This window comes from Lonchura striata, chromosome 4 (assembly GCF_050655825.1).
Source record: "Lonchura striata isolate lonStrDom1 chromosome 4, ASM5065582v1, whole genome shotgun sequence".
Taxonomy (NCBI): Eukaryota; Metazoa; Chordata; class Aves; order Passeriformes; family Estrildidae; genus Lonchura; species Lonchura striata.
The window spans coordinates 72508240-72519211 of record NC_140706.1 but is presented as its reverse complement, the minus strand read 5'-3'; the positions used below and the strand labels follow the sequence as shown (position 1 = coordinate 72519211).

Sequence of the window (10972 nt, the reverse complement as noted above, 5' to 3'; positions counted from 1 at the left end):
TTGAATATGGATTTTTTTTCCACACATCTCTCACACACAGGCAGCACCTTCAGCTCAGTAGACCACAAGACTCTTACAATTAGCCTTTTTCCAGGGCAAAAGTTTGTTTACTCCTAAAAAGATCTCCTTGTGTATGACAGGCTAACGAAAAATAGTTTTGAAGAAAGGAACTAAAAGGATGATATTGACTTTTATCTGAGCAATAATTGTTACATCACTCCCACTATAGCAATGCCACCATAATATAAATTATTTTTCACTGAGCTTTAGGACAGAGAGAAGCCCCACTGTGGAAGGATGAGATGCAGCCAGAGCAAATGTACCTGCTGGCTTGCCTTTTGCTAGGAAGTTCAAACATTTTTGTACTGCTTTGCAAACAAAAGACATGCACACTTACAATAGAGAATATAGCTAATACAAAAATGTAGCTGCTGTGCAGAGGCAAAATATAGCTGTTTTTCTGGAAGAAGCAATATTGCTTTTATTTTCGTGTCATTTACAAAGATAAAGGAATTCATTGCAATTTTTTTATTTACATAAATTCAGAATTCAGCTTGAGGTCAGAAAAGCTGATTTTATTGCTGTCATTCAAGTATACACTGCTGACTTCAACTGGCTTTGCAGTGTAGCAACAGCACAAAAATTTACATTTTTTTTTTTGCAGAGATCACAGTGGAAGACCCATCACAAAATTCATGATTTGTTCACTGGGGAAGACACTTATGTGCCAAAGACAGGAAAACTTCAGCCTGCAATAATCAGTTACTTAAATGAGAAAATTATTCTATAGACCCAAAGCATCAAAATAAAAGACATTTTAGGTTTCGTGGGAGTTACAATTCTTTATTATAAGAATAAAACATTGCAAAAAAAGGTGTTGGATCATTTACTGAAACTAACATTTGCATAACTTTTTCAGTGTTTTCAATTTGTATTTGAAACATTTGAAAGAAATAATAAGGGAAAACAAAATCCTTCTTTTTTTCTTTTTTTTTTTTTTAACATGCCTGTGTGGCAAGAATGCTTTAAGTTTGACAAGGGTGGTACCACCTATATACATTTAGGAAAACATGCTTGCTGTGGGTGTACAAAAATAAAATTTTATTTGTTAAATTACACATAAATATAAGGTACAAATGTATTTTTAAAATACAGATAAAGATAATCACACTTGCATTGTGTACATATGAAAATACAGTATTTTAATATTCAACATACACAGACACATTTATGATAAATGCAACTAGTTGGCAATGCCAGTTCTCCTCAGTCTATTTTTTTTTCTTTTTTTTTTCCCCTTCCAGTTTTCCATAAATATGGAAAAATAGGCTTTTGAAACAACTAGTTCTGCCGGACATCTTGCAGCAGCTTGTTAATTTCTGCCACCAGCTCGCTGGCATCCATGAGTTCGTGCTTGCCATCGCTGAGGTGGTTGAGCACATTGTCAAAATCATCTTCTTCGTAATTCTCCGGGATCTCCTCCATGGCTGGCAGCCATTTGGACGAAGGCTGCGCGCCCGAGTGAGTCCCCAGAGCGGGCCCGTTGTTGGCAGGGTTCTGGAAATGTGTGCTGGCTGCCCAGGCTGCCACCCCCGGGGGATAATTCACATTCTTGGCTGGCAAATGTCCCTTCCTGCGCTCCAAGGAGTTGGAGCGATCCGTCTCGCTGCACTCCGCGTAGGCGTCCAGCGAGGGAGGCAGCAGGCGCTGGAAGACGCTGCTCATTTCCGAGAGGAGGGAGGAGGTGCAGGTGTCCCCCGATTCCTCCTCGCTCTGGCAGTCCTTCCCAAATGTTGAGAAGCTCTTCTTTTTCTCACCGGCGTCAGCTGCCTGGGCATCCTCCTCGAGGCCGTGGTGGTGCTGCTGCTGCAGGTGCTGCTGGGGGGACTGGAACTCCTCCCCAGGGATGAACATGTTGCTCCTGTAGTCGGAAGAGGGAGAGGGCAGCGGTGGCATCCAGCACTGGTCCGAGTGGCCCAGGACCCTGCACTCCTCCGTGCACAGGCGCATGGCTGCAAGAGAGACACCAGGAGAGTGAGCATGCCCTTCTGCTGCACACAGCACCTGCACTCGCAGGGAATCCTCTCACCAGCACTGAACTTCCCCAGAGATGTTCAAATCTGGTGACTGGTTTCACCTGGAGTGTGCAAGAACGTGGCAAATACCTCCTTGCACCTTGTGTGTGCAAGAACATGCTCTGGTACCTCCATTACCAAGAACGAGAGCAACCAGTGCAGCTCATGTGACAGAGTAACGCAGTCTCTTAACTAAGGCTGTCGCCCTGATTCTTAAGATTTTCTAAAGCCTTCTGAGTTTACATTCTGTTAGAAAACTTTCCCACACAATTTCTATAAACAACATATTGTTTTACATTCCTTCGTGGGGGTAGAAAAAGTTGATATACTAGTGATTTGTCCAATGTCTTTGGAGAGGTAGCCCATTCACTCTCCAATCCACTGTCACCTTTAGAAAAGTATAAAAGTTGGAGTCAGAAAATAAACCTTCTTCTTTTTTACCTTGCCATCACAGTGGCTCGTGTTGTACTTTCTTGTGTCCTATAGCGACACTAAGGCTTCAGATAAACATGTAAATTCCAGGTGGAAAAACAAGCACTGGTGGCTGGAAGCCACACGAGCCCTTTGTACAGTTCTGGCTTATTAAAAAAATATAAAATAAAAAGAAGAAATTTCTACCTCCAAGCACTCACTTGAGTATAAGAGAAGTCTTCCACATGCAACTAGTGAGGCATATCAGAGCAATCAAGTGGGAATAAATGGACAGGGGAAACAAAGAGCAAAGAATAATAACCTGCAGAGGGATCTCCTTTTCCATTAAACAATTCCTTTGTTCTGACAATGAAGCATATGTAGAACTCAAGGTGATCCACTGCCATATTACCTTTCTAACTCAATTTCTACCTCAATCACTTAAATTTTAATCCACTATCGGGATACCTAGGGTCTAATTCCCAGCCTGTGTGACTCTGGGTGTTTCTACTGGATTTATACTCTCAGGTACACTTGCAGCTCTGTAGCCCAAGTTAGTGGCCCATGCTGGCTCAGGCCTTGGTATAAGGAGGGTTCTAATCCAGTAGATGGGAATCCAGGTCAGCCGTGAGGGATGAAGAGCAGAAGACAACTGAGCTGCTCTCCCAGCTTCTTGGTTTATTGATGTCTGTCAGGCAGAAGCAATAAGTTGGGGCAAATGGCTGCAACCCTGAGTGCTACCTTGTCCAAACTGGCCCACAAAGGGGCACTGCAAGGGTCCTTTGCAAATAATCCAAGAGGTCTGGGAATAGTTCTTGAAAGCAGAGACAGGCAAAGCCCAATTTGACAGATCTGCAGAGAGGGATGTGCTGGGAGACATGCTCAATTTTCCAGCCCAAAGGGACCTGATCATAGGACACAAAGCCTTGCCTCAGGCTGTGTGTCTGTCTGCCTGCCAGATATGCTGGAGAAGATCTGGGTGCTGCTGGGTGCAGCTTTCAGAAATGACAGGCTCTTTGCAGTAGGCTTATTTTGACCATAAGAAACTCCTGCCCATATCACTTAATGGTTAGGTTATCCCACACAGAACAGAGCTTCTTGTTCTTTCTCAGCATATACTGGCTGCAAAAGAAATGTTTGCAGTCATGCCCTGGAAGTTTTCCTTGCTCCCTCAACACATTTCCCATCTGGCTCTGGATCCAGTCTGTTTATCAAAAAATCTTTTGTAGTGGTGTAAGCAGAACTGAACAGAGCATTTCAGTTTTGGATGTACTAGTGATTTATGAAGTCCTACTCTCATATTGTCAGAACTATATTTTTGCACTATACACAGCCTATCATATTGTTTGCTTTCCTAATGGCCTTTCCATTCCTATAAGTATAAACTTTCTCCATGTCATGCATGCCAACAGTACGAATTTCTTCAAGATTATAAACCCAGATTGCAGCCTGGATATTGCTTAATCTATTGCAAAATAACTGCTGATTCAGGAAGTTTCAAGCAAACAAAGCAAACTAGAATATATCAGTGGCTGAAGTTGTGATACAAGTGACTGAAATGCCTGCAAGTGTTTGCTCCCATGTATGACATTTTACAGAAAATGCCCAAGAGTTAGAACTGTCAAAAGACATCTAAGTGACCCATGACCAGTTCTCAATTCATCCCAGAAGGTGAGGATTACACTTCTAATTAAGATTCCTTTAAGACTCCTTTAAATTCATTAGATATTTTCAGTGGTCTGGCATTTCATTAATAGCAAAGTTTGTCTTAGTGACAGTTTTGCAGCTGTTGTTATCAGGAATGGTGTTGGTTTAAAATAATATATTCTGACATTCCTGATCAAAAGATATTCTGAAGTAACTGAATGGTGACACAATCTGTCCTTAAATCAGCAAGAAATTTTAAAATGGCCAGATGCACAACAACTTTTTTTTTTTCACTTTTTTTTTTTTTTCCAGACATTAAAGCTTGCTGGTTAAGATTTAAAAAGAAAAAAAAAAAAAGTCTTTCAAGGACAGCTATGGAACTTTCTAATCATGTAATTTGTGGAGTTTTGAGGGACTGGCTCCATTACTTTCTTGTTCCACCTTAAATAGACAAACTGAAAGTACCTTCCCCCAGCATTTTTGCCTGTGTCTAGACTGACAATGCAGAAACCTTTCAAAATGGAGAACAGGAAACCTTCAGGAAGTTTTCTTTTCCTTTGCATATATTGGGATTGTAGATCAATTCAGGTCTCATCCAAAAAGGTTCAACAGTCTTATCTGAAGGATTAAGGCCACACATAGCAGTAAATGGACATCTGGGTGAGACTAAATACCAATCTTGATAGCCCAACCCAGTTCTGTCTGTACTGAGAGGAGTTTCCTTTACTTTGAATTTAATTAGCCTGGCATTTTTGGAAGTCCTATCCTAAGGCTTACTGTTTAGAGAGGGAATTGTAAGAGCTGAAAATGGGTCATAGGCATTTCAGCCAGCTAAGAGGACAACAACCATTCCTGTCTGCTGGCAGCCCCCAGTTGCCCACTGTAAAGGGATCACTCTTCCTTGGCAGCAGCAGGGCTGGGTGCCAGTGCAAACACCATTGCACTTCAAGTTCCCCAAGCCAGCTGAGAGCTCCAGCAGATCCCTCCCTGCCTCCTTGCTAAAGCATATGAGAGAATAAGACATGCCTCATGCTAGCTGGCAGAGGAGTAAGTAGTGGGAGTTCGGGAGGATGAGAATAAAAATATATTAAAAATCCAGATTTAGGTAAAAGATTCTGAAAACAGAGTAACGCTTCAAGGCCTCTGGTTTTGAGCGCTTTTGAGGAGGCAGGTGAATGGCTGGGTTTGTAATACAGGACCTAAACAGGAGCAAAATCTGCACAGAAAATTTTAAAGTTACAATGTGTCAGAAAAACAATTTGATCATTTGGCATTCTGTCTTGTCTAACATAGCAACCCTGGTTAATACATGGGGGTCACTTTAGGAAGGCCATGTGCTGCACCAGCCCCCAGAGCAAAGGGCCTCCATTTATAAAATTACTTTACTAAACTTGTTAAATTTATAAACATGGTTCAGTGAACCCTACTGAAATTATCTGGCCCTCTGGTTATACAGAGAAAACAAAATATGATCTGAAGTAAGAAAAAGATCTAGGGTACAACCAGAGGCTGTATAATTATTAAAGTAATTACAAAACTCTTCTATCTGTACTAAGCATGAATTCCCATGACCTTTTATTCGACTTTTATTTGGGCATAAATCTAAAAGCAATACTTCATACACATGAATATGTTTATGTGTGTTTATCCTACTGTCACTCACCCTTTTCTAATATTTTTCTTTTCTGCTCTCTGCCCCTGAATTGTACCTCATAAGCTCTTGCTTCCAGAAATTAGGGTTGCAAGATTTAAAATCTGGGAAATATTTAGAACCTTCCCTTGCTACTCAAGTTCATTTTTCAGTGGGAAGAACACTTTTCTTTCTTCTCCATCCCTATTCCTAGTTCACTTTCGCACTCATTTTCTAAATGGTAAAACTTTGTGTCCTATGGCTCAAATCCACTGAGGAAAACCTATCTCCCAAATTATAGGTCACTGTATTTTTAAAAAACTGCAACTGTCTGGCTTTGCAAAACCATCCACCCAGTCATTAAAAAAAGGCTGAGGACTTAGAGCAGATCATACTTTTAGGAGGAATTTGGAGCCAGCTCATGATGTGAGTAACAAAAAAAGTAGGCATTGCTCTGGGTAGATTTGCAGTTGCATCTGAGGTTTCATTTTAGTGGATGCATCAAGGCTTCAACTCAGTATGTATCATGAAGCAAAGCAAAAAAGGAAGGAAACACAAGACTTGAAAGCTAAAGAATTTTTGCTTTCTCAGTAGTAGTTTTATCATGGTGAACAGCCAGGCAGAACTGTAAATAAACTGCTCAGCTTCCATTCTGCTCTTACCTGCAGGAATTCTTCCATCTGTAAGGAAAAGGTCACTGAATCCTTCCCCAAGAAGTCTGTCAATTGGAGACTCTCTCCCCAAATCATAATCACTGTCTCCAGCTTCACTATCACCCCGGCCACTGTCTTTCAAGCTGAATTTATCCATGTCTTGTAGGGCATATCTGCAAAGAGAATTGTGGAGAACTACATTACCTCAAGTATGCTATAGTCCACTTTTTGTTTAAAAATACGTGTCCCTATATTTCTGATCCATGTACACTCATATGTAGCAGAAGAAACTGGATTCTTACCTGTAACTTCTGGAATACTTGTTTCCTCTAAAACTTGGCCTTGGTTGATACTGGCCCTGGTGAAGCATCGAGAGAAGCTGTGAAACCTGCTAAAGAAAAGGTGAAAAGACTGATTCCTTGAAATTAAAGCTCAAGCTCCTAGCCATAAAACCACTAATTTGCTTCTCAGGTTTGTTTCTGGTTTATTTTTTTCCCCTTTAAGTTTTAATTAAATCAAATTCCTGCACATATTTAATGCAGTACAATAGACTATTTGGTAGTGTAGTGTCTGACACAGGAAGAATCTGTAAAATGAGGAAGTTTGATGCTGTTCATTAGCCTCAGAATTCATAATAATTAATCCCTTAACAAGTAAAACAAGCAATTAAACAGAGGTGGAGTTTTGTTTTGGTTTAATATATTAGAATCAAGCCATTAATATTCCAGGATCCTAGTTCAAAAAAAAAACATCTTGCATGTAAAGAGTTACCAGGACACAGCTCTCATTTATTTAAGCTATGACCCAGCATTTCCAGTAAAAACTGAGACAGGGAGTCTCAAAGTTTGAGATAGGGCTGCAGCTATGTGTTACTGCAGCCGTACTCAAACTGTGTCAGAATGCTTTAGTTCTGCACCCCCATCAATAAAAGAGTTTCCTGGATTGTTTCTGAATATGAATACTCAGGCACTCTTTCTCAGATGGAGCTGTACAGAGAGGAGGGAGAGGGAGGGCAAGGAGGAAAGAGTGAACAGGGCAGAGCACTATGCTCCACTCCATTGTTTTCACCCTACAGGGAAGAACCAAGGAATAATGCTATTAACAACAGATTTAACCCTGTTCCTCAGAGCAATGGAATCTGTTGATACTGGAGTAAAACTGAAAAGCTGTGACATCGAAGAGAAATCTGTCACACAGATGTGGCTGCCTCTTTCTCCCACAGACTGCAAGCAGGGGTGTGTGTACTCCTCCAAATGAGTGTCTGCAGGAATGGAAGTGCAAAACCAAGGGCTGGACCTTACCTCGACAGCCGGTGTAGCATGGGTGAGCTCCAGGGAGAAATTTTCAGGCACGTGGTTCGAGGAGATGGTCACCAGGCTGTTCAGCGACTGGTGGCTGTGGTGGCTCTGCCTGCTGCTCATTTGACCCCTCTCCAGGGCTGGGGACGATGACGGCGAGGCTCTGTGGTGGGATCTGATGGGTAGAGTGCCATTAACCGTGGGCACCAGGGTGATGTCCCCTTTGTGGATCTGCCTGGAGGGACGTTTTGGGTGGTGCTGGTAGGTCGATTCGGCCACACGGCAGTTGTAAGACCTGGTGTCCTTTTTCTCTCGATTGCACCTCGTAGCAAAGATGACCATAATAACCAATAACACGGCACATATAGATCCTAAAGATATAATTGTTATCATGGAGATGTCCAGGGAGGGCTGGCTTACCAAAGTTGCTTCGGTGCTTGAAAATGAATAAACATGCTCCAAAACGGTACATTTCACAAGAGCTTTAGTACTAAGCTGAGGGCTGCCTTTATCCTGGACTATAACCAAAAACTCCCATTGTTTTGCTGGAACTGATTCAACACTCACATTGATAGAGATGTCACAAGTTTGGGGATCCATCACAAAGATGCTGTTTTCCTTGTCAGCTGCAATGGAGCAGCTGAGTTCAGAGTTCATACCAGAGTCTCTGTCTGTAGCCCTTATCCTGGTGACAAGAAAGCCAATTTCAGCATCTTTAGGGATTGAGATTTCTGCCGTGCTGTTGCGTAGTGCCGGCCCCACGATGACAGGAGCGTTGTCGTTTTCATCAATGATGGTGAGTACAACTGTGGTGTTGCTAATGAGCTGCTGGCTCCCTCCATCCCTAGCTTGGACAATGAAGGCAATTTGATTCACTTCTTCGTGATCAAAGGTTCGCAGGGCATAGATTGCCCCATTGGAGGGGTCAATGGTCACATAGGTGGTTATAGAACTTCCCAAAACAGAGTTCTCCAAAATAGTGTATGTCACCTGCCCATTGTCACCTAGATCTGGGTCTGTGGCTGTGACTGATGTGATGTATGCTCCAGGAGAGTTATTTTCCAAGATAACAACTTCATATCTGTTTGTCTGGAAGCGGGGTGAGTTGTCATTTTCATCACTGATTTGGACAGTAAAGTGTTTCACTGTGGAGAGACTTGGCGTTCCCTTGTCCTCTGCTATTACAGTCAAGATGTATTCAGATCGCTTTTCCCTATCTAGAGTGGCATTAGTTAAGATTAAATAGTTATTTTCATAAGTCTTTTGAAGTTTAAAGTGGCCATGCCCATGGAGCTTACAAACGACCTCCCCGTTCACACCAGAGTCCTTATCTTGCACTCTGACCAGGGCAACAAAGGTGTCTAGGGGTGACCCCTCAGAGATGCAAGCTACCTCTTCTCTCTCTGTGGACATCAGATTTAAGTTGATTTCTGGCTTGTTGTCATTCACATCCACAACTTTAATTATGATTTTGCAGTGAGCTGGAATAGAATTTGGCCCCATATCCTGAGCCTGAGCATCAATTTCATAGGATTTGGTTGCTTCATAGTCCACTTGCTTCAGCAGGGTCAGGTGACCTTTTTCGGGGTCTATCCTGAAAGTTTCCATAATTTTGGCAGACACATGACTGCTAAAGGAGTACACGACCTTCCCATTGGCGCCCTCGTCTGGATCAGTAGCATTGAGGTCTATGAGCAAAGTCCCAACAGGAGAGTTTTCCAGGAGCTGGATAATATACGACTGCTGCTCAAAGACAGGGCTGTTGTCATTGGAATCAGAAATGCTGATTTTCAGGAGGGATGACCCAGATCTCTGAGGCACCCCTTTGTCAGAGGCAGTGAGTTGGAGTTCGTAAGTGGACTTCAACTCGCGATCCAGCTCTCTGACCACAACCAGCTCCGCGTACTTAGCACCATCAGTCCTGGTTCTCACATCAATGCTAAAAAAATCGTTTGCAGAAAGGGAGTAAGTGTGAAGGGAGTTGTCTCCCACATCTGGATCAAAAGCACTGTCCAAAGGGATCCGAGTTCCTACAGCTGCACTCTCTGATATCTCAATGGGGATTAGAGCTCTGGAAAACTGCGGAGAATTGTCATTAATATCCAGCACTTCAACTTCAACATGGAAAAGCTGCAGATGTTCAGTGGGCAGAGTGATCACATCAAACTCTATGGAGCAGTTTAAGTTTTTCTGGCACAGTTGTTCCCGATCAATTTTAGCTCCTATGCTGATTTCTCCATTATCCTCACGGACTACAAGCAAGGGAGAATTTCCCCTCTGCATGGCTCGAAACCGAACTGAGGAAGGGTTAGGCATTTTTAATAAAACATCAGCAACATCCTCCGATAGTCTTGCTATTACTGATCCAACCCTCTGCTCCTCATAAATCCTGTATTTCAAATTCTTGCCCAGCACAGCATTATTGCAAGATATTACGATCAGTGCAAAAATGAATACAAAGTGCATTTTACCGTCGATTCGATACATTTGCAAGTTTTTGCAATTAATTTCTCCCAATAAGTTAAAAAGCAATTCTTTTGCCTTCCTTCGGCACTTTAAATCCAAACCACATCTGGTCCTTTCCAGCTTGAAAACGCCTTTTCTAGCCAGCCAAGTATTAATAACTTACAGATCAGAAAACTTTTGGCTTTTCTTTATACACACCGTGCCGGGACATCCAGATACAATCTGTAAGCAATCCACGCTTGCTCATTTGACTCGGCTCTCCTCTTGCAGGCTGAGATGCTCCGGGGCAGCTGCGGTGCTCGTCTCCCAGCCTCAGCATCCAGGGGCGCCGGGAGCCGGCGGGATGGAGCCGCAGCCCGTCCTCCCGTCCTCCCGTCCTCCGCGCCGGACTGAACGCCCTCCCTCGCCGGCTCCAGCCTAAATTCCTCCGCAACTTCGCTCCAAGTCCCCAGACAAAGCTTTTTGCCCGGCCTGTGCTGAGCCCAGTGCAGCCAATCAGCCGGGGAGGCGAGGGGAGGGGAGGGGAGAGAAGGGGAGGGGAAGGGAGGGGAGGGGACCCGCAGCCCGGCGCCCGCCAAGGATGGGGGCTGGGGGCGCGAGTGACTGATGGGCAACTTTCAATCAACGCCTCTCCTCCCCACCCCCCGAATTTCCACGGCAATTTCAAGCGAGGTTTTGTGATTTTAATGCCTCCCCTTCCTGCCGCGAGAAATGCGATCGCGCTCCTTTATTGACATACTTTAGGTTAGCCCTTGCTTAACTCGCTGGGAGCCTTTATTTAAGTGGGTTCGC

The 10972-nt window shown here is 43.3% G+C and overlaps 1 protein-coding gene across 2 annotated transcripts; it reads right to left on the bottom strand.

Moving 5' to 3' along the window:
* Positions 1 to 815: 815 nt before the first annotated feature.
* On the bottom strand, positions 816 to 10617 carry PCDH18 (protocadherin 18). Of its 2 annotated transcripts, none has more exons than XM_021525915.3 (4): positions 7718 to 10617; positions 6719 to 6807; positions 6426 to 6589; positions 816 to 2012 (listed from the first exon to the last, which is right to left on the bottom strand). In XM_021525915.3, the coding sequence occupies exons 1-4, from the start codon at positions 10199 to 10201 to the stop codon at positions 1342 to 1344; spliced, it is 3408 nt and encodes a 1135-aa protein (XP_021381590.2). In that variant the 5' UTR covers positions 10202 to 10617; the 3' UTR covers positions 816 to 1341. The 2 variants fall into 2 exon arrangements, with proteins under 2 accessions (XP_021381590.2, XP_021381591.2); XM_021525916.3 differs by having other exon boundaries at positions 6719 to 6804.
* Positions 10618 to 10972: the final 355 nt, after the last annotated feature.

Excerpts from the sequence above, each read along its gene's own strand:
- PCDH18 (XM_021525915.3), bottom strand. The coding sequence starts at position 10,201 with ATGTATCGAATCGACGGTAAAATGCACTTTGTATTCATTTTTGCACTG. Across the intron at positions 6,590-6,718 it reads AAGTATTCCAGAAGTTACAG|ATATGCCCTACAAGACATGG; the intron begins GTAAGAATCCAG and ends TTCTCTTTGCAG. Across the intron at positions 2,013-6,425 it reads AGATGGAAGAATTCCTGCAG|CCATGCGCCTGTGCACGGAG; the intron begins GTAAGAGCAGAA and ends TCTCTCTTGCAG.